The sequence below is a fragment of the Empidonax traillii genome, unplaced genomic scaffold (genome assembly GCF_003031625.1).
Source record: "Empidonax traillii isolate 1590-97213 ecotype Southwest subspecies unplaced genomic scaffold, ASM303162v1 scaffold687:size894609, whole genome shotgun sequence".
Taxonomy (NCBI): Eukaryota; Metazoa; Chordata; class Aves; order Passeriformes; family Tyrannidae; genus Empidonax; species Empidonax traillii.
Genome location: NW_020955880.1, coordinates 444,640 through 468,544, shown reverse-complemented (window position 1 = coordinate 468,544; position 23,905 = coordinate 444,640). Strand labels below are relative to the sequence as shown.

The 23,905-nt window shown below is 38.7% G+C and overlaps 1 protein-coding gene across 1 annotated transcript in view; it reads right to left on the bottom strand.

The window, feature by feature from the left end:
* Nucleotides 1–23,905, bottom strand: part of KIAA0232 (KIAA0232 ortholog) — a 66,103-nt gene that overhangs the window by 32,381 nt on the left and 9,817 nt on the right. The window contains exons 2-3 of the mRNA XM_027899750.1: nucleotides 14,761–15,264; nucleotides 1,424–1,561 (exon numbers count right to left, since the gene is read on the bottom strand). Of these exons, the coding sequence (XP_027755551.1) occupies nucleotides 1,424–1,561; nucleotides 14,761–14,991 (369 nt within the window). The 5' untranslated portion in view covers nucleotides 14,992–15,264. The remainder of the gene's footprint in view (nucleotides 1–1,423; nucleotides 1,562–14,760; nucleotides 15,265–23,905) is intronic.

Here is a 23,905-nt window from a genome sequence, read left to right as displayed (position 1 = left end):
ATGTTGCTTGATTTTCAGCTACGGGGAGATGCACAGTACTTTCTAAAGCTAAAAATCCATCATCAGTATTCCTGTGGTCTATTTCTTTGTTGTTCATAAAATAAGTACATAAAGACAGTCATATCCTCAAGAAAGACATTACTTCTTGCAATTATTTCTTCATATTTGCTTCATATTTAAATTACTTTTTACAGTAGTCAGAGTGCTTACCTCAGTATTCTGTAACCATGAGAGTAGAGCAAATTACCAACAAAATTATGCTTGCATCACTTTGTTAGGATAATAAGTAATGGGAAAATGGGAGTTCAGAAATCTCCCAATTAGTCAATTAGGAACTTAGCAACTGAACAAATACTCGAATAGCTTCACAAACAGTAAGCCAGTACATGACACCAATGCTGCTGAAGGTGGTGGGAGTAACCAAATCATCCCCACCTCCTTGATTATTTTCGGGCACATACCTTCCACAGCATTGTGGCACAAGTCTCTGGGCCACAAATTGGACCAGGAAACATCTCTGGGTTAACATTTCCTCCACCTCAACCAGGTTAATCTCAGGCATCTGATTCACTTTCCCAATCCAGCTCTCCATATAACCACCCAAATGCTTGTGCAAGCACAAACTATGACTAGGAAAGTGTATGGAGCAATAACGCAGCCAGGCTACATGGGTGAGGTAGTTTCTTCCTACAGTAGGAACAGATCAGAGTATTTGTAGTCCTGTAAACTAAAAGGCAGACTTTCTCACTTTTGCTGTCTCAAAAATCTCCCTGGAGAGCTTTTTTTGACCTGTGCTACAGATTTTTTTTTTTTATTTAAACATTTCCTTTAACAGTCCTTTGTCCACTCTTTCATTGAGCTGCACGGTATCTGCTACCTCTGCTACCTTCCTTCAACCCATTTCCTTCACCTCCCCTCACCTTCTCCAGTCAGTGCACTTCAATTCCACTTCCACTGACTCCTGTAATCTGGGAAGTGAACACTTGCTACCATACAAGGTGTTTTATTTAGCAGTTCAGGATGACACATAGTAGCATGCACAAAGCAAGATGCTTTCTGCTCAGATATTCCAGTCCTTTCCATTCACACAAAACACAATTTAGAATTTTGGGAATTACCTTTATGCAAGGCTTTGTTGTGATTTCAACACAAACTGGTGAATTGCCACTGTCCCTGACAAGAACAGGTGAGGGCTTACAGAAAGGAAAGCACAACACTACACAGTACAGAATCTCTTGTGAAACCATGCTGCCACATACAGATTTCATAATTTCCTAAGGAAAATTAAAGGATTCTTGGAGAACTTTTGGTGAACTTGCATTTTAAGAAGGCACAAATTAAAAGACAAGCATCACAAGCTAAATATATCTAACACAAAGAAGAACATAAAGCCTTAATAATCTATTAAATAGTCCAAACTTACTTCATCAGAAGCAGAGCGAAGACACTGGACAGCAGCCTGTTTTTTCATTTCCTCTAGTGTTAGATCAGAGCACTTCTTCTTACTCTTTCCCCATTTCTTGTAAGCTCCCTTTTCCCAGCCCAGGAAGATGTCATTCTCCTAAAATCAAAATAAAGAAATTACATTATTTGAAATACATCAATATCTCAGTAATACAACAGAACAGGACTACAAATAACACACTGTTCAAAATAAAACCAATCCTTTTCTATCTGCTAAAAACTACTTCTTGCCCAGATAAAGATTAGTTTGATTACATAAAACTTGCACTTACTATTCAGAAAAGCACATGTAGTTTTCACAGGACATGGAGGTTACTCACACTTCACTGCAACATTTTCCAATTGCAAAGCATATTCATAAAGGTAATTTTATGGCCAACTTATGGTTGAAGGTATTACTGTAGTTTACACAAAATATGTTAAGAGTTTACTGATCTCTGAAATAATTAGGATGAAAAGCAGTTCAGAGTTAGGATAACACTTAAGAGAGAGCTAAACAAACCAAAAGAAAATGCAATGTTAGATCCCAGAGCCTTCAACTCAGCCTCACAATGAACATCGCTACGGCCAGAGAAAGCAGTGCCTATTGTAAAACAACCCTGAACTAATTCCAGCAGAAAATTCATATACTGGGAGGTGGGGGTGAATGGTTGGAGTTGGCTTTTCATACATGTAAGAACAATGAAAAAAAATAAAATCAAAGTAGAATGCTATTGTATAAGATGCAATCATGTGAAGATATGTAGTATCTGTTTTATGTGGCTTCTTAGAATTTACAAAATTTATTATCAGACTTGCTTATTCTTCACTGCCTGTTCACATATATATACATGGTTTACTACATTCATATAATGAAAGAAATATTTTGGCTACCAGGAAAATAGTCTTTAACGTCTTCTAATGGATAATCTAAGCCATCTTCTTCAGAGAGATCCACAAACACCTGATGCTTTTCAGCCTACCTGTTTCAACCCTTTCAGCTTTCCTGCTACTGCTTCTAAAGAATTCCAGGCTAAGGCCTACTCTCATTTAAAAGAACTTCCAATTCCCCGTGGTTTCAAAACAAAGGAAAAACGAGTTGTCACTGAAACCAATTGAAAAAACAAGCTGAAACTGATTGTCTCTGTGCAATCAAGGAAAAAGATGGGAAAAGGGGGGGGCAGAGAGAGACCACTCATCTTCAGAATCAGCCACAGAAGGGCTGCCAATCGTGACTTCACATGACAGAGTCCTCTGTGAGGGAGTAGAGCAATTTGTTGAATTTTCTTCTTAAAGTCTTATTTGAGCACCAAAACTGGAGAACTGCACTTGGTGCTGAAAGAACAAAAAGCTAAACAGTCACTCTGTTTTTCCCTATACTTTTGCAAGGTGCCAGTGATTCATTTGAAGGACTAACATTAGAAGGACTAACAAAAAGGAATGATAGAAAAAAATAAGAAAAAAATATCAGAAAATAGGTTCAAGAGACTCTCTGCACATCTACACTTCACTTTTAAAAAATAAATGTATAAGTCTTTTCCAAAATTGTAATTTACGTATTTCTTTATGGACCATGAGGCTGTAGAGCACTCTAACTCTTCCCAATATTCATACAAAAGCAAACAAACTGATGAGAACCACCTATCCCCCACCAGCTCCCAAAGCCTGTCCTGCTCATCCAAACAGACACACTACTCAAAATGAAAGCCCAGGCAAACCAGCAAATGTGTGCAAACAACTGAATTTATTCCGGTTTGAAGCGGAAAGTTCATGAAGACAACATCTAGAGCAGGAAATCATTCTCAAAATGCTATATATTAAAGTACTTTGCCAACACTCTGCCAACAAAGCTTTCCTTTGTACTGGTACATTACAGCTCCCGTCTACTTTACCAGCTGTCTGTCAACAGAGCAGCAAGAACTTTCATGCTTACAGAAATTTATGTCATACACCCTAGAGAGTGAGTTTGTAGAATTGTGAGACACAGAGTGAAACTCTGCTTTTATGATGACGAAAGTGACCAAAGGCAAAAAACAACAACAACAAAAAGACAGACAATCCAGTAGTTTCAAATGGTTGAAATTAGCCTCTTGACTTTCCTCCCTTTTTTTCCCCCCCTCTCTTTGTCTCCAATGGTCAGGAGTCCATCAGTAGCTTTACTCCTAAGACTGGAAAGTATTAAGTCCATGACAAACAGGCAAGAAAGCAGTTCAACAAAACATTCTGTATGCATAAAGCAAGTAAACCAGTTCCTCCACGTGGAAAGAATCACTACAGAATTCTGCTCTCTTCACTTACTACATGCCTTCATTTGCCTTATTTCCTAACAGAACTAGAGATCATAAGATAATGCTCATTTTAATGCAAGACCTCCACCACACCTTTGAATTTTCGCAATTCTCTTCAGTGGTGACTAAACATTTCACAAAAGCAATGCTACTCCAGATTTAATGAGTGTGCATAAACGCAGAAGAAAAACTAAAATTTGGCTTACAAAATTCTAATATTTAAACCAGACAATTTTTAGGGGACAATAACCCAATTAAATAAATATCAACTAAAAGCCAATGCCATCTGTATACTGAAAAAACCCAAAACTTTTGAGTGTTTAATTCAATCCTGAATTAAGATACAGGCACAAATCAACTGTGCAAAAGCAGCAATTCCACCATTTCCCTCCACACTACCAAGAAACTGGAGAAGCAAAAGAAGAGCGAGTTTGGTAGTGATTCTTCTTTCAATTGCTGCAATATCTACCGTCTGTAAGAAAAAATGTGCTATCTTGCAATAACACTGAAATAAAATCATTATGAAGCTCATAGTCTAAATAAATGGCAAATCAGCTCATAGTTCACATAAATGGCAACATTAGAAAGTGAAACATAACCCCTCTTTTTAAAAAAGAAAAAAAGGAAGACACTGTGAACCACAGGCCAGCCAGTCTCACCCCTGTGCCTGGCAAGATCAGGTATTAAGGCACGTGGGAAATAAGGAGGTGACTGGTGACACCCAACAAGGCTGCACTAAGAGCAGATCGTGCCTGACAAATTTGGTGGCCTTCTACGACAGGGTTAAAACACTGATGGGTAAGGGAAGAGCACATGGCATCATCTACCCGGACTTGTGCAATGCTTGTGACACTGTCCCACACAACGTGCTTGTCTCTAAGCTGGGAAGACATGGATTGGACAGCAGGAGCACTCAGTGGATAAGGAAGTGGCTGGACAATCACACTCAAAGAGCTGCAGTCAATGGCTTGATGTCCAAGGGGAGAACAGTGGCACATGTCATTGCCCTGGGTCTGTACTGGCACCAGTTTAACATCTTTGCTGGCAACATGGACAATGGCAGTGAGTATTCCCTCAGCAAGTTTGCCAAGAACACCAGGCTGTGTGGTGAGGTCAGCATGCTGGAGAGAAGGGATGCCATCCTGAGCGACTTTGACAGGATTGGGAGATGAGCCTGTGCAAACCTCATGAAGGTCAACAAGGCCAAGTGCAAGGTGCTGCACCTGGGTACGGGCAATCCCAAACACAAACACAGGCTGGGCAGAGAATGGATTTGGAGCAGCCCCAAGGAGAAGGACTCAGGGACGTTGCTTGACGAGAAGCTCAGCATGAGCCAGCAATGTGCTCTCACAGCACAGAAAGCCAATTGTGTCCTGAGCTGCATCAAAAGCAGTGTGGCCAGCAGGTCCAGGGAGGTGATTCTGCCCCTTTGCTCCACTCTCATGAGACTCCACCTGAAATGCTGTGTCCAGCTCTGGGACCCCCAACATGGGAAGGACAAGGACCCACAGAAGTGACTCCAGAGGAGGGCCAGAGGAAGGCTGGAGCACCACTCCTATGAAGACAGGCTGACAGAGTTGGGGTTGTCCAGCCTGGAGAAGACTCTGGAGAGACTTCACAGTACCATCCAGTACCTAAAGGCCTACAGGAGAGCTGGAGAGGGACTTTTGACAAAGGCATGTTATGACAGGATGAGAGAGAATGGCTTTAAATGGAAGGCAGGTAGGTTTACATTAGACATCAGAAAGAAACTCTTTACTGTGAGGGTTGTGAGGGACTGGAAAAGGCTGCACAGAAAAGCTGTGGATGCCCCATCCCTGGAGGTGTTCAAGGCCAGGTTGGATGGGGCTCTGAGCAGCCTGGTCTAGTGGAAGGTGTCCCCACCCATGGCACAGGGGTTGGAACTACATGATCTTTAAGGTCCCCTCCAAACCAAACCATTCCATGGTTCCGTGACAAAGTATATCCAAAAGGGAATAAGTCCTCATTAACCCTAGGATGTCACAATTGACAATGTGGGGAAAACTGCAACAGATCACAAGCATATTTCACCTTTAAGATTATTTAACAAGGAGAACACATAAATACATTCAGTGATCTCCCCTGAAAAAATGCTTCTGCTCAACTGAGATTCAGGAAAAACTCTCATACATTGCTTAAAGCCACAGGGATGGACACCTTTTTATAATGAAATTCACTATAATTATTGCGAAAGGTCTGATCAGCCAGGATCAGCTTAAACATTCCTTACAGGCTGCCTCAGACTGAGACAAAGAGAATACACGGGCAAGACAGGTCAGAAGAAAACACAAGAAACAGCAGCTCAAACTCAGCTCATATTCCCCACAGGAAATACAAGAGGTTTTGCAGACAACGAGCAGATTCTTCAGAGAGCAGCACAAGTTTTCTGCATGACAAAAACCATGCTACCACAGAATAGAAAGTACTGGAAACATTCCTTAATGTTAGGTAATTACTCCAAATCTAGGTATTACCAGGGAAAGAATTCATCTTAGACTTCTAGTGAAAAGCCAGGGAACTGTCTAGCCACTACAGCCACCTCCTTCCCGGTAGCTGCAAATGGAACTTCACCATCCTGTGCAGCTGGACTGTAACAGAACAGCCGATACTATATCAGACCACATCATCCACTACTGTGACCTCAAGGTCATCAGGGTATTTGGGACTGATGGCAGGCAGAGAAGAACTCCACCTATCAAGATTAATCAACCTAAGTATCAAATCCCGTCATCTGAGTTTCCATCAATTAAAAATTCTTGCTTATAATCCTACCAACTTGAAAGGGCAGTCTATGTGATATTCTCTAATTAGGAGTAACTCTAGGCTAAAGCTAAGCAGAAGAAATTTGTCACACCCACTCGCAAGAATGAGAGAACATGCAAATGCTGCATCTGTTGAAATCTTATGTTTGTTGAGCAGGCTGCCTTTAGACTTTTCGCATTGAAGCAGAAAAGAAGCAAATTTAGTAAGGCTATAGCTACAGCTATAAAGCCATCATTTTACTTACAGGTCTGACCTACATGGCAGAAAAGAAAGACAAAAACTCAAGAGAAGCTGCCACTACAGACTCAAGGTGTCTGAAAGGGACATGTTTATGGCTGCTCTCTTGGATTTAGAAATAAAGTTGTGTGGCAGGCATCACAGACCACTGTAATCATCTCACTTCAGAGAATACAGGCAGCATACATCCACGCTTGGAGAAACGTGGCCAGTGAACTGTCACAATGGTCTATACACCAAGAACACCAAGGAGGTTCTCAGCTCACCCCAGAATCCCAAACAGTACAATTGTATCAGCACAGAAATGGCTGCAAATAAACCCTGACTGTTGGGAGGACTCACCAGCCTGGCACTTGAGCTTGTATCTCTGCTTTGCACTGTGTAAGCCTTTGTGAGAATACATTAGTAGTCACAGCTTAACAATAAAGAAGGAAGGAGCAGTTCAACATGATCACTCCCACCAATCCAAACACAGAAGAGAGCTTGAAAATAAAGTTTCTCAGATAACCACAGTCCTTGAGAACAAATGCTTCTCTTCTGCAGTAACACATAAGCTGAAGTTGACTACCCTGAAACCTGCACAGTCTGTGCAAATATGATGCCCCTGAGAGCCTATTCCTTGGCTCCAATCCCTGCCGCTACAATTTCCACCTATAAAACAGGATAAAGAATAAAAATGCACAGCCCACGACACTCCAAACCTGTCTCTGACCTATCTGTCAGTCATCAGAGAAATACAGAACAGATCTGTTATCACATAATTAACAAGTCAAATGCCAACTAAAAATTAATAAGTAAGTTTCCTGAGGCACGTGCTTTTACAGTAAAGCCCTTTCACTTCTCCTCCTCTGCTTAACTGACGAGGAATACACATCTACCCATTTTTTCTCATAAAATTAATATTGCACACAAAAAAATTACTTCTTAAAGTTTCAATTATATAGTCCCCAGCTATAGTACCTCCTTCCTGGAAAGGAATGGGGGGCAGGACCACAGCTAAGTTTTCCTCTATGAATTTTTTAGTTACCTGAGCTCTTAGAAAATAGTTTAACTTTTGTATTAATAAGCAGTAACACAGACTAAACTGAAAACACTTTGCATTCAAGAAATTTACTTCTACATGTTCCTGGTGAACTTTGAAATTTACTGACGCTTGTGTGCAGGAGTCACACAGCACTTCCCTGCTGTAATTGAACTCACTCTGTATATTGTAATGCGTTGAGAAAAACTGTGTTTGAATGACCCAAAGCTATTTCTTTGGGATGATAAAAGAATAGGTGTAATTATACTAGAAACAGCACTGTCAATTTTTTCTTAAATAGGCATACCAGCCAGACTAACATTTAATAACAGGGTTAGTGTAGTACAGAGGAACAAATCCTCATTTCACCTCCTATCTTTAGGTTATGGCTGCAATTTTTACTTCACAACGCAAATAAAACCCCATATCCTCTTCTTCCAAAAATCTACATGTGTAAAACTGGTATCTTTTACTAGCATTTAAATCCAGACATCAGGTCCCTCTACTGGGTTAATACGGGATGGCAGGAGAGCAAACATCCCACATTTGACTGGATCTGGGAACCTATAAGTGCACCACAAGTGCGGTCCCCAAAGTGTCCTGTGTCATCAGCACATGCCAGCCAAATGCAGAGCAACAGCTGGTAATGATACCCCATCCCAGCTCAGAGGGACGGGCCAAAAGAATTTATGGAGATAAAGCCACAGGGTAGAGCCCTAAAATGTATCATGCGTGGGCTGAGGTCTCTCTTCCACTGCTCTGTTAGTCTCTTGACATAAAAAAGAAAACTCCATTTTGGACTCTAAATGTGTAAGCACTAATGATGAAAAAGCAAGAATAAAAGCCGTGACCAGAGTCAGCAGAAGCGTAGCTATGATTCTGAAGACTTCTTTGCCTTAATGTAAACGATTACCTGAATGAAACTACTTCAAATCAGTCTGCAAATAATTAGTCTTTCAGAATAAAAGCCTCCCTGTTAAAAATTGAAAAAATCACAAGCAAAAATCTCATCCTGATCACAAAAGAACACAGTTTGCAGTACAACAGCTACTTAACTCAGAGTTACGAAAATACTATCATTTTTAATTGATTTTTTTAAGGATTTTTACTTCTGAAGGTCAGGAAACAAACAAACAAACAAACAAAAAAGCGAACTTCCAAAAATGAGCTGAAAGAAGTAGATCAAGAGGAACAGAGGACACTTGATATGGAAAGTATGCATAACAAATGCATTTAGACCTTCCTGCTGCATGACCAAAGGCTCACAAACAAAGTCTTTATCTCACACAGTGTCTAGCTGTTGGGTTGGGGTTTGTTTGGTTTTTTTTTAAATAAAGGCTCTATCCCTTGAAAAAGGAGAACAGTCTACAGGCACAAGCCAACATGTCTAAACCACAAACCTGTTATATTCAAGATCAGCTAGCCTTACAAATGGTATATGGAAGATGCAACACAGAACACTGATTTTAATACTGTACAAATAAAATTCAATGAAATAATGTTTCACACAATATATTTTAAGGCAATGCCTTCTGCTTCACACAGATTATGTTAACTTAATGCAATTTTTACTGTATCACAAACTGGTTTGAGAACACATGAATCTACATATATACTTTTAATTAGCATTTAAACAATAATCAGAAATCTTCCACTAGGAAAGTAAGAGTAAGGTATTCTGATTAAAATCAATTTCGTGTGAAGTCAAAAGGCTGTCTCACAATGCTGAGATCTCCACCAACAGAAATTCTGTGGGTCCCCAAAAGCTAAAAATTTGTAATTTCATTATTTTTTCCTTAATTTATCCTTTATTCCAAAGTAAGAAAGTTCAGTCATAAAATGCAAAGATGAAAGCATATATAATTAACAGAAACATTATGCACCTCACTTACATTAAACAGTCTGTAAATAGCTACCAGTTTTATGAAGTTTTTCTTAATGGACCAGAAGCAACTAAAAAGTCATCTACCTCAGAACAAAATGCCAGTGGATTGTAAGCATTTTGAACAGACACCATTGATAGGCCTCAAATCATATAAAGCAAACAAAAAACCCTAACATACCTAAATAATGGATGTTGTATAACATGGTTCAACAGATTCCTTTAGTGATTTCTGCCATGTAGACATCAAATATATGTGTCGATCAATTTGAGAATCATGTTCTCTAGAAACTTTGTAAGCAAGCACACCTTTGTTTATAGGAAAAAAAAACGGCAAAACTGTGACTGAAGTCCTAACTTGTCTTCTGATATGACAAACCTAAACTAACTAGCCACAAAAACTCCCAAACTATTTCTATGGACTGGTACCACAAGAACCAAGGAAAATATGCAAACCCCATTCATACTGTCTTTGTATACTCTAATCCATCTGTCAACACTGGGAAAAAAACATCTCAAAGAGCCTCCTCCTTCTGCCTTCTTCAACTCTCCCACCAGCAATATGATTGCTGCCTAAGAAAAGCAGGGGAGAGGGACATTAAAAAAATAAATAAATAAAAAAGGAAAAAAGGGTGCACACTAAGAATGAAGGACTGTTTAAGAACTTTTACATCTTAAGTTTTTAGACTCATTCCCAAAAGTAGCAAGTCTGGCTTGAATAAGAATTGTGCTCTAAATGCCAACGATGACCAAGTTACCTTCAGTCCTTGAGTATTTAAAAACAAAGCAAAACAAAAACCCCAACAAATACTAAAAGTGTGCATTTTTTGAGGGTGTTACAGTAATTCTTCATAGGTATGTATAACTTACGTAGAAGCATGGTACTCCTGAAGATCTTGGTACCATAGTGCAATTTACCATAAACAAGTTTCCTTTCTTGAAAGCTCTCTAGTCCTTTGTGACACAGCTGGGCAAAACATACTTTTGCTACTTTACATATTTTAATAAATATTTCAGTTTAAGACAATGAATCAGAATAGAAACTGCAAACATTCCAGTAAGATTTGGTTGCAGTGAATTAGGCTTTTACTTTCACTTACGTTTCTATACTTGCAAAAACTCTCTGGAAATTCGTGACTTACTGATCTAACATATCGTGATACTGAGCCTAAATCCATGTGATGATACCTAATACAGATCTTTCTAATTGTGCAAGGCATGGAATCAACACTACTAATTAAACCAAACAAAACAAAAGCAAAACTCAAAACCCCAAAACCAAACAAAGCAAAAAAACCCAAACAAAAACAAAACAACAACAAAACACACAACTCCAAAAAAAGAAAAAAAAACAACTACCAAACAAAAAACCCAACACAAACGCAAAAAAAAAAAAAAAAAGGAAGAAAAGAAGAAAAAATCCCACACAATACAAACCCCCCTCCCTTAGTCTTATCTTCTATCCACACATCAAACTAGCACACTGTACAGAGACATTATACTGGAGGAAACCACAGAAGTCTGCATCAGAATCAAGACCAAACCCCACATATTAAATACTTCTAACAAATCAGAAGGGAACACCCTGGTTATTCTCAAAAATAACCTTGAAGACCTAGTTAATCAAGACTCTCATATCCTTTTGAAATTCTTACTTTAAATGTAAACAGAAGTGAGTCATAGCAAAACAACACTGATACCTTAAATACCTGGGTATGCCTAGTAAGGGTGGGAATTGTTTTTTCACTTATTTTTTATATTAAAACTTTTTGTACTTTACTGACAGAACCTCAGTTCAGGACTTCAGAGTTCCATTTCCCTGCTACAGTTGATGACACCAGAACACTACAAAGAATTCACTTAAGGAGGCTCCCTGAAGCCACTAACACAGTGCTAATGATGTCATCAACATTCTGAGGTGGAAAGATTGTAGTGACCATTCTAACTTCAGTTTGCAAATTTCTGATGAAGATGACAGTATCCATAAGACTTCCTAAATCTGCCCTCTTCACCACTTGCACCCTCAAAAAAAAAAAAAAAACCAAATTGCAATGGATTGCTCGTATGTGTAATCCCATTGTGAGACCACACATTCCTTCCAACCTGCTCAAAATAGAAGTCATTGCTGTATTTTGAGGAAAAAGGGATGGCTACTCACTCCCTACAAAAACAGAGTTCTAAAAGTAAAGATTAAAAGAATCATAGAACAGCCCAGGCTGGAAGGGATCATAAAAAATCATCTTGTCTACCCTTTCAAGGGAAAGAGCCTACACAAGACTATCCAGCACACTGTCCTACTGCATCTCAAAAACCTCAGTAATGGGGACTCTACATTCCTGAGGAGGTTTTTCCAATGAATGATTGTTCTCACTATAATAGAAACAAGAAAAAGAAAAACATTTTCTTATCAAGATGAAACTGCACCCAGTGCAACCTATACTCATATATCCATTGTCCCTCATCTTCTCCTCGTGATTCCATGTGAAGACAGTGCCTCTTTGTAGCTGTCCTCTAAGTTGGAGAGAAATCACAATAGTGTGCAATAAGCACACTATTGAAAACAGTTCTTTCCCGGGAAATTCTTTCTCAAGAATTAAAGGAATTGTATGGCAGAAAAAAATCCTGAGATGCCAAGAACCAAATTTTTGCTGGCAATTAATCTGAGTTAAAGGAGCTCAGCAACTCTAAATATTTTACTCCTAAATTATTTCTCCTTTAGTTATTTAACTGCTGCTCTCTTCCCTGATTTCTATTTGTAAACAACACTAGTATTTGGTTTTCCCCTTTGTCCTAAAATTGTACTCATCATCAAAGCTGGATTGAAATTGCTTAGATGTAAACATGTTTTAGAGTATAAATTTTCTTGCTTCTGAATGACTTAACCAAACCAAAACTAATTTTAAAGTGTCAGATCATACAAAGAACCAGTAGAGAATAAGTAAAATAAAAATAAATAATGAAATAAGCAACAGAACAGTGTGTTTTAAGATTCGTTGACTTTCCCTATAAGGTATTTGTACTTGCAGGCTTTTTTAAAGACTAAGCTATTTGAGAAAGGAATTAGGTAGCAGTATGTTTCACAACAGATGCATCCAATCATTACTGCAGAAATGTCATCCCAAAACTACACTGATATTAGGCCTCAAAACTTAGGAAACAGCAATTTGAAGTATGGTGAACAAAGGCAGCAAAACTATGTTATAAACAGGATCGAATTGGAGAAGATGGACAAGAAACTTCCATGTTGAAAGCTCGATGTGGTTCAGAAGACATCCTGTACACGGGTACCACAGCACCCGCTCAGCAACACAGGTTTTGGCTCCCCTGCCAACATGTGGTATTCTTCTCCCTTTGGCTCATTAGGTTCAGATAATCAACTTGGAAAAAGAACAGACACATTCCTTAAAGCTCTGTTATCAAACCCACAAAGGATCCAGTTAAGGTATCAAAACGAGAAATAAACTGAATGAGGTTCTCATAATGCAGTTACTCTGCTTCTTGCAAAGCCTGATAAAAAGAAAACTAATTTTGGCACTCCAGTAATTTGAAATTATCACAGTAGCAACTTCACAGTTAGGACTGTGGTCTAAAAGAAACACATCTTCATTTTTCCCCAAGGCCACAGGCCTATCTGTAAAGCTCCTCCAGTTCTGATGCAGTTTCACTTGATTTCTTTTTTTCTGTCCTCATCCCACACACTCCTTTCAAACAGGTTTCGTAACCTTTTCATCTGACCTTCTAAAATACAGCTATTCATGTCTGACCAAGACCTAAATGTTAAGATACATTCTAAAAAGTGCTTACACTGTTTTTTTTTAAAAATTCTATTATTATTAATCATGGGGTTGTTCCTGGTGACATCCACTGCTGCCAGATAAACTTCTGAACCAAAAAAACTTCTACATATAAAGTTTTCTGGTTTGCACAATGGAGGCATGAAGGCTTTTATGCACAGCAATGGTTGCTAAGAGTTCAAAAACTGGCAGCATCTGACATGAACTTTTTTCTGCTTCACTTACATTTACATCTATTTCATAATACCCTGCCCTACTTTTGCTGGATTTTTAAAAAGATAAACTAGAAGACAATGAAAGTTCTGAAGCAGTTAGGTAGCAATGTGTGAGGTATAACCAAAACAACAGCAACAAAAGAGAACTAATAATTAAGCCACCAAATAACAGGTTTTTGCTTTTCCTCCTTCCCACTGCCATCACAGCCACCTTCCAAGACAAAGTCTATGAGAACAGCATCGTCACCCCTTCTTAAAAACACCATAATTTCCATGAGTCCTGTATCTACAAAACTCCACCATTAGAAGTATTTTAAACAGGTTTATGATGTGGAGAAATTAAAATACATTAAAAAAAAAAAGAGATAAATAAAAAAGAGGTGAAATCAGGACTGGAGAGTATGTTCTAGGGTCATATAAAATCCACAGCAACAAATGCAGAAGGAAGCATTGTGAGCTGTGCCCATCTGATACACAACTCTTCCCTGCCCTTTCTGAATCACAGCCAAGTACAGCGACTCACCATTCCACAACCCTCCTGCATGCCTTTTATCAGCATTACCGTTATTTAGAAGAGATGAATAATGCATGTGCAACAATGTATTTTAAATATCTGAATACTAAAAAAAAAAAGTGGTATTTTTTTATTTTTAAATTCTTTACTGAAAACAGCCCAAGATGAAACCCAGGAGAAGTGATGGGGGGTGGGTCTACAAACTACTGTGGAGCAGAGCAATTTGACACACACTTCACAAGAATTACATTAGTTTACTGATGTTCCAATATTAAATTAACCTCATAATCACGAGTACTGAAGGTCTTCCTTTCTGATACAGAACATTCCAGTGTTAATAATTCTGGTATCAGTTGTAACAACGTGAAAACTTTGTTCCGTGTAATTGTTCACACAGCAACCTACCTACCTTAATCTCAGTTCACCCACCAAATTTGACCCCCATGTGGTTTATACCCCCCTTCCACCCACACACTTAAGAGACAACCGCCCCCCATCTGAGGCATACCAAGGTATAATACACAAAACATAACTGATACAAAAACTCACTTTCACTGGACAACATCTAAAATATGTAAATACCTGTTCCTGCAGGTCGTAGTCATAGCTATCATGCAGCAGAAGACTGAGGACATACCGAGTATAAATCATGGCATCAATGCCACACTTCTCTAGCTCTTGTCCCAGCCAGGTCTGCACTGGACCCAAAGCATGTAGCAGAGACATTTCAGAAACAGATACAGGGCCTGGATAAGAGCTTGAGGAGCTTTCAGATGGCAAACCATCCACAACAACTGTACAGATAGGGCGCATGAATCTAGGTGGTTGGCATCCTTATAAGGTGAAGCATTTTCTGCAGTTGATTTTCCGACGATATCTGGAGGTGATTTTCACTCCAGTAAATAGGAGAGAGGCTTGACTTCTAGGACAATCATTTATCTTTCCTGGCAGTTAGCCGTCTAGAGACGAACATCACTCTTCAGGCATGACCAGTGAATAAACTAAATCCTAATAGCAAACACATATGTAGATGTGTTTTTCTACCTTAATTTCACATTGAGGCCAGATGCAAGTCCCCAGCAGGACCTATAAAGAGGAAAAAATGATAAGTTGTGATAATATGTATCCATACATGAATAATATTAAACAGTGAAAAAAAACCACACCCGAAGTAGAAAGCAGTCATTCACATACTGCTTACTCCAAATATAAAATACATCTATTCAGTGTTATTTTGAAGAGTGACAGGAATTATTCCAAGTTTAAAAGTGACTTTTAGAAAATGTACTTTCTAATGCAGGAAGAGAGACTCTTTCATCAAAGACTTCACAACTAATCTGCTGATTGAAATATATGTTTGACCCAGCTTCATGGGAAAGTTGAGATTTTATCACCTTATCAGCTGAAAAACCCACTTTGATTAAAAAAAATAATAAAATCTATGTAAGTTTGAATAAAGAGTGACTGCATGTTTTGCATCACTGGAAGACAATATAATCCTACTGTTTTGCAGTGATTCCCATTTCCAGAATAGAAAAAAGTGTCATGCTTATAAAACACTGAGTTTATGAAATTCATCTGGCCAGGAGTTTCATAAATCCTACCACTAAATACCTTCAGGTTCAGGTTTTTTGGTGGTTTGGTTTTTGTCAGGTTTTTTTTTTAGTTTTGATTATTTGCCTTGCTTCAGGTCAGCAAAACATTTTATCATCCAAAATCTGTCCTTATAAAAATATCAATCCCTGGAATAACTTTGGAAATTTGGGCAGAACATTATTTATCCATGCCAGAATTAACATTTAACACTCTTTACACAAAGCATACACCTGTCTTACCTGAGAGCTTACACTCTAAACCATATCCTAAAATAGACAAACTAAGACTTACACCACCCACAGTCCCAAATCAATCTCGATAAGTAAGGGGCAGAAGGTGCAAGCACCACACACGTCAGCACATTCTGCTCTCTAACGCAGAAGACAACAGTCCAAAAAAGGCATTTCTGGATTGGTCTGCACATCAACCACATGCCAATCTGGCATTTGTGTAGGCCTTCTCTCTCCTCTCCAGCTTCTCTCAGCAAGAGAAAACAAGGCTCAAATCCTAGCAGGAAATATCCCTCCTCCAAAAGGAAAGAAAAAAGACTGAGGTATCTGAGTAAAATCTACTGTTTAGTTTCAACCCCACTGCCAGACGACCAACACACTGACAGCAGACAACACCCAATGTAACCATATAAACTGCATACTGTGGGCAACAGTTTCATGTGGACAGCACGTGTTTCATCGTCAAACAAAACTGAAAGTTGATACATGTCGACACAACAAAACATGGCAGTTTTAGGAGCTGTCTTTGCACCACCATCCAGATACAGCTGCGTAATCTAGATCTTTACTGAGTCAATTGCAACATCACCAAAGAGAAATCCATTACAATCAGTTGCTACAGAGTTCACAAAACCCCATGCTCTGCTGAAATGACCTTTCTTCTCTGATGGTAGTGTGTACTTTGAGAAAGGGGGTAATACAAGAGTATTCAATCTTTGTCAGCAACACATCTGCATTAGTCACAATCTCATAAGTAAGCACAAATAACAGTAAACAGAAACATTCTGCAAGGTTGATGGAGATTATTACTTCACCACAAAATTAAAGAACAGAAAGTATGAGAAGTCTAATTGTGTGACCAAGATACTCCAAATCCAAGATTCAAAGTCCAAACTCTTAAGAAGTCCTTATTATCTCAACTGTTGAAGAACAGCATTCCACTCTAAGATGTATTTTGTCCTTTTGGCTCTCCATATCACAGCACATAATGAACACTGTCCCTAAGTCAAGGTCACAGTGAGACAGCCCCCCAAGCCTCATGTTTCATAGGTATGGGAGAAGTGACATGTTTCATTTCTTTTTTGAGACAGTTTAAGCAGAACTACCTCAATGTTCAAGAAATCAACAACTTTCTGCTAGAAAGTTCCACTGGAAAAGGGAATTATGAAAGTGTGGACAGGGAAGAAAATCCAATTAAAAAAAAAGCAAAAGTGAGAAAGTGACTGAATGAGAAATTAGTTCTAATTCAGCAGGTCTCCCTGGTCTACTGGGGACTGGTAGAGAAAGGGAAGAGCATCTTCAGTAACAGGTTGGCTGAGCTGGGGAAGAAGGCTTTAAACTAAAGTTGCTGGGCAAAGGAAGCCTCAGTCCATCCCACTGCTACCAGTTTGATGCCAGAGCCAGCAAGAGATGATCCAACACTGCTGTGGTTACTAGACTATGGCACTAAGTGCCACATCCAGTCTCATCTTAAAAACCTCCAGGGATGGAGAATCCACCACTTCCCTGGGTAGCCCATTCCAATGCCTGATTACCCTCTCTGTAAAGAATTTCTTCCTAATATCCAACCTAAACCTCCCCTGGCAGAGCTCAAGACCATGCCCTCTTGTCTTACTGACAGTTGCCTGGGAGAAGAGACCAACCCCCCACCTGGTTACAGCCTCCTCTCAGGTAGCTGTAAAGAGTGATGAGGTCTCCCCTGAGCCTTCTCTTCTCCAGGCTAAATAACCCTTGCCCCCTCAGCCTCTCCTCATAGGACTTGTGATGTAACATCCTTTCCTGAGCTATAGAGGAGCCAACGAGGAGAGGTGCTATGCTGGGTCTTGCTCTCCCCAAAAAGTAGGGGCTGGTGGGGAACATGAAGGTCAAGGGCAGCCTGGGCCACAGTGACCACGAAACAGTGGAGTTCAAGATCCTTAGGGCAGCAAGGAGGGAGCACACCAAGCTCATTACCCTAGACTTAAAAAGAGCAGAGTTTGGCTTCTTTAGGGATCTGCTTGGTAAAATCCCTGGAGGAAAGAGGGTCCCAAGAAAACTCATTAATATTCAAGGATCACCTTCTCCAAGTTCAGGAGCAATGCAAGCCTACCAAAGGAAGTCAGGTAAAAACACCAGGTGTGATAAGTAAAGGCAGCGGTTTTATTCCAAGCAAATTAAAATAAACAGAGACTACTAACAAAAGAACTATTTCTGCATATTTACTAACTTATAGGTGTACCATGGGGTCTGTAAGGTGAAGGGTCCTGTCCGGACCTAACACCAGGGAATCTTTTGCGGCCGGGAACAGGGAACAAATTATAAATAAAAATGTATTTCTCTGTGCCATGTGGATACAAAGAGAGGCCCTCCATGCCTTGCAGTGTGGGCATGATGCAAGACCCCCCTGTACAAGCCCAGGGGAAATAAGTTACAACCAGCCAAAAGGTAACACCCACCTCCAAAGCAGGGAAATTACCTTTTAAGGCAACAAACGGACAATGAATGAATATTCAACAACTGATATCGAAAAGGTACAAAAAGCGCGGTTTTCAAACAATGTGGGTGCTCTTTGTATGATCCAGAGGTGAAGCCAGCGCTGGAAATGGGTAACCAGCACTGCAATAAAAAACTCTTGCTATATTTCTTTGTCCTGCAGGTATTTTTGCCATCTTCAAAATTCAAGAAAAGAAGTAACTTATAACACCAGGCACCTGCATGGATGAACCAGGAGCGGCTGGACAAACACAAACAGAAAGAGGAAGCCTACAGAGGGTGGAAACAAGGACAGTTAGCTTGGGAGGAATACAGAGAAACTGTCCAAGCAGTTGGGAAAGCTAAAGCCCTGACAGAATTAAATCCGGCTACAGACATCAAGGGCAACGAGAAAAGTTTCTACAGGTACATCAGTGATAAAAGGGACCTTCTCTGGAAGGAAACAGGAGACCTGGTTACCCAAGACACGGAGAAGGCTGAAGTACTCAGTGACCTTTTTGTCTTGCTCTTCCCCAGCAAGTGCTCCAGACACACCATCCCAGGCAAAGGAGGCAAAGGCAGGGACTGGGAGAATGAAGAGCCACCTACAGCAGGAAAAAGGCAGGTTTGAGACTATTTAAGGAACCTAAAGGTGCAAGAGTCGATAGAATCTGATGAGGCACATCCACAGGTCCTGAGGGAACTTAAAGGGGGCTTATAACAAAAAATGGGGCCAGACTTTTTATGAGGGTCTCTAATGACAGGGTTTTTAACTGAAAACTGGTAGGTTTAGATTGGACATTGGAAGACATTTTTTACAATGAAGGTCATGAGACTCTGAACAACTTGTCCATTTCAAGTATACAAGGTCAGGCTGGGCAGGGCTTTGAGCAACCCTATCTAGTGAAAGATGTCCCTGCCCACAGAAGTGAGGACTGATGATCTTTAAAGATTCCTTTCAACCCAAACCATTCTGATGCTACAATATCGCAGAGCTTCTGGATACTGAGTCACTTCAACCAAAACTTTGACACATTGTTTAGCTCCTTAGCACCTATTAAGGACTGAGTTTATGCTTCAGCTTTTCCCTGAATGAGATGATAATGTGGCCTTTCTTTTCTATCTTAACACTTATTTATGTGAGCCATTTGAGAAACTCAGTTGTTCAGATCTAGGCTAACAATATTCGATTGAGTTTTGCTTTTATTAGAAGGAGGAGAGGGCAGAGACAGCAAGAGAGAGACAAGTTGTAAGAGGAATTAAGAATTCGGACAACAAATTTTTAGAATGTTCAAACATTATAGTCCAACTTTTGTGAATATCATATTCAATTACCTACTTTAACAGTCAGTTACCAAATATGTACATGATATAAAAACTGAAAATCTAAACAAATTTCCTAAATAATACTTAAGTGTTCTCATTTTACATCTCTCAGGTACTTTGTTTTACAGAAAATCTTAAACATTTCCATTCTGGTTTACAACTAACAAAATTTTATACAAACTGAGTATTTTCCTATCCCAGTACTAGAGAGAGACTTTTCATATCAAATTAATACAAGTCACTCAAGGAGCAAACATTTGTACTGATAGATGTGAAGCTTGATTTTAGAAATAACATTGTCTGACAAATGAGTTATTATCCCTTTTAAATCTTTTTCACTGTATCACTATAAATAACTTTCTCCATCCCTCACAATGACCAGGGCTAATCTGAACAGGGGGAGCACATTACAGCCTAAATAATTAGTGCATGGCTAGTTATTTTAACTCCTAAGTTAGAAAGAATTCTTCATTTCCAACTATAAAATATTACAGAGGGACATGCCTTATTATGAGAATCACCAAATAAAAATGTATCAAAATGTATAATTTTTATCAAAGGTTTGTGAAAATCACTTTTTTTTACAAGCACAAAGTAAAAAGTACATTATTAAGTTATTTCAAAATAATTTCTACTTACTCCACTTCCTAGTACCTTTTTTCCTTTTAAGTAACCTTCAGTTTTTGCAATACTGATCAATGACCTTACAAGGTCACAGTAGGAACTGTCAACAGCTTAACCACTAGGGGCACAAGAGCCAATTTATGAAGTGTCTTGTAAAGGAATGAGAATACAATATCGTGTAAACACTAGGATTTTTCAACTTAGATTATCTTAGAATAGATGTATTTCTCAAAATTCTAGTCAGTGTGATAGTCACTAAACATTCCTTTGATCTACAACAGACAGCAGAAGACAACAACAAAGCTTTAGTCTCCTGAGATCTAGGTACAGTAAAACAGCAATTTTAAATAACCTACAGCAAGCAACAGAAAGGAGGATCAATGGCACAGAAACTGAAGCTGGGACACCCCAGGTTTGTTCTCTACAACAGACTTGCTCTTCCACGGTAAATAACCTTTTATGAAGACTAAATAATCTTCCTCCTAAATGAAATGAAACAGGGGTACTGTCACAACAAATACATAGAATGGGGTTTTTTAAAAAAATGTCTTGCTAATACAATAATGAGAGAAACACAAACAGCTTCTCGTGACAGTCGTGGAACACAGCACGACAGTGTAAAATTACAGAGATTACCACTGAGTGCAGTGGAAAAAAGGTGCAAGTAAATCACTCTTCAATGAAGCTTGATGCAAGCACGCCAAGAAAGTGCTAGGGTATGGAGCTGTTCTTATCAGGCTATCAACAGAAAGACTGACTAAAAGCTCATGCCAAGCAAGTCAATTCCATATCTTGAACAGCTTTTTTTCTCCATGTTCCCTTTATTAAAAAAAAAAAAAATTATTTTAAGGTGTTTAAAAATAACTTCTGGTTTTTGTTTTTAGTTTTTTTTCCCCAATTATTTCTAATCTTGGAAAACAGTAACCAAAGCCAAAGCACAAAAAACACTGAATTAATCTAGGGTAACCTCGTCTGTATTTTATCAGCACCAAAAGGCCTCTGAAGACTGTGTATCCACATAGCAAGGTCCTAAACAAACATGTTTTGTAAAAAAAAAAAAAAAAAATTAAAGTTTTAACCAGCTTTCAAATTTTCTTAAAGATACACCTATTACCAACTTTTAAAGGAATAGAAAATATTGGAATAAGAGAGTAAAAACTATACCCCTTACAGTTGTCATTTCAGGTAAACTAAAGGTCCACAGATGATGTCTTGGAGATCATCAAAGGTAACTTAAAAAGGAAGAAAATTGTCTGCAGGCTTAAATGTACTGCACTGGGATCTACAGTCTCAATAGAAAAAAGAAATTTTACTGGATTACATATTGAAGGAAGTTGAAAACTAATATGCTGCTTATTTGCATAATCTGCAAATAATTCTCTGTAGACTCAAACTTACTCTTACACATTTTGATACATTGCTACAGAGAAGCTGATCTCTGGGACAACATCACAGATGCTACCTTTTTCCTTCCTTCCATTCCCAAAATGAATAACATCTGTGTTTCCAGTGCTTCATTCTGCCTCCTGCTACATGTTAACAATTAGACCAAACACATTCTCACACAATAGTTAAGTCGAAACTGCTGTTTTATATGAAGTTTCTTTTATTATTCTTTGAAATATACCAGTACCTTACATAGTTTACAATTAACAGCTCTCATTTCAAAAGTTTTTGACCTCCACTATGGTCTTTGACTACGTATGACAATTATTCAATGAACAGAGAAAAAAAAATTATATATTCTTTTTTTAAATGTGGATCTAAGTATCCACTTATTTTAACCAGGAAAGTTTTTTCAAAGTAGTATTTTTTCCCAGAATGGTTGTATTAAAAGCAAACAATCCTTCCTCTCCCTGACAACTACAGGTAGGAATAAATATGCAAATCCTAATTAGTATAAAGCAAAGTAAAATATTATCAAGTTTGCCCAGCAACATACTAAAATCACATATACACTTCAGTAAATTTCAGTCCCCTTTAGAAGACTGATAATCAAAAGCATGACCACATCATATGACAGTAGTGTAAGTCCAAACTGTTCTTCTATATTATGGAAGAATCTGCAATTTTACCATAATTTCTTTTGTTTCTTTCTGTGGAAAAAAAAAAAAATTAAATCAACAAATCCCTAACATACAAACCAAGTGGCCACACACTGGGGAAGGCACTGTCAAAGCCCAGAAACAAAGCCTATTTAAAGTCTAGCAAACAATGGAATCTGTGTCCTTAATAAATTTCACGTGGCATTTAAAAGACATGTGAATTCAGAAGCAAGAGAAGTTGTTATTTTTTAACCACATTCCTTGATAATCTAAGAAATTTGGCTGTATAGGCTTCAGAGCAAGGACAACTTTTTTATGCGCTGGCAAAGGTTGATGTTATTGCACAATAAACAGTGGAGCATGGGCTTGATTCGTGACCAAGGCACTGAAGCACTACTCTAACCCAAAAAAAATATGATAATGTTTATGGCTCTCTCTCCATCTCAGTTCAGACAAGTCCTGCCACAAAGCTTCAGCAGCACTGCCCTGCGAAACAGAGATTAAACACCTGGCAGGAATCAAAGAACTACAAGTGGTCTAAAGCATAAAAGCAGCTCAGTGAATTTACTTTTAGATATATATAGAGCCACCTTTTTTAAGAAGCATTACCAAGAATTGCAAGAGCGATAGTCTTATTTGTAATGGATATATGTTTTGTAGTGGACTGATGTCTAACAGGGCTGGGCTTACAGTTCTAGTATAACTTAAGTCAGAGAACCCACAGGGGAGACAGAAACCAGTGTGTGGTTGTTACTGTAGGATTTTTTTCCTTGCAAATCTGCAAGCTTATTTTCATAACACTTATCCAAATGAAAATCTGAAGCTGTTAATCCTGTATAAAAGCTTAATGGAATTACTCCAGGGATTCAGGAGCTACCATATAAGCCTCAGTTACGTAGGTTAGCAAAGGAAAAAAGCAGAGACATAATCAAGATGACACTGGGGGAGTCACCAGCACAGCTCCGCAGGATCCTGCACCGGGACATGCATTACCTGATAAATTCCTGGAAGATGAGATGGGTGACACAGTTAGCAAGGTGGCAAAGGGTGACAAAGGACAGCAAGAGATCAGGGATAGTGAGCACAAAGTTACCAAAAAAAATGCAGAAGGACCTTATGAAACTGGATTGGGCAATAAAAAGGCAAACAAAATTCAGCATAGGTAAACTTGAAATGAGACACAGGGGGAATAAACATCTGATGCTATTAATGCATAAATCAATGTGTTGTGAGCTGACTGTTAATCCCAGGATCTATTTCCTAAGTAGTATGTTAGATATTTCATGACACTATAAGCTCAAACTCAGTAGTAGTCAAAAGAACAAATCACAGAACAAAACTGAAGTCATTTTTGTGTCAGTGAATTAATGTTTTCATGTATATTGTACAGAACATGCAAACGTGGTCCTATAATATCAAAGATGACATGTCTCTCCATGGACAGAAACTGACTGT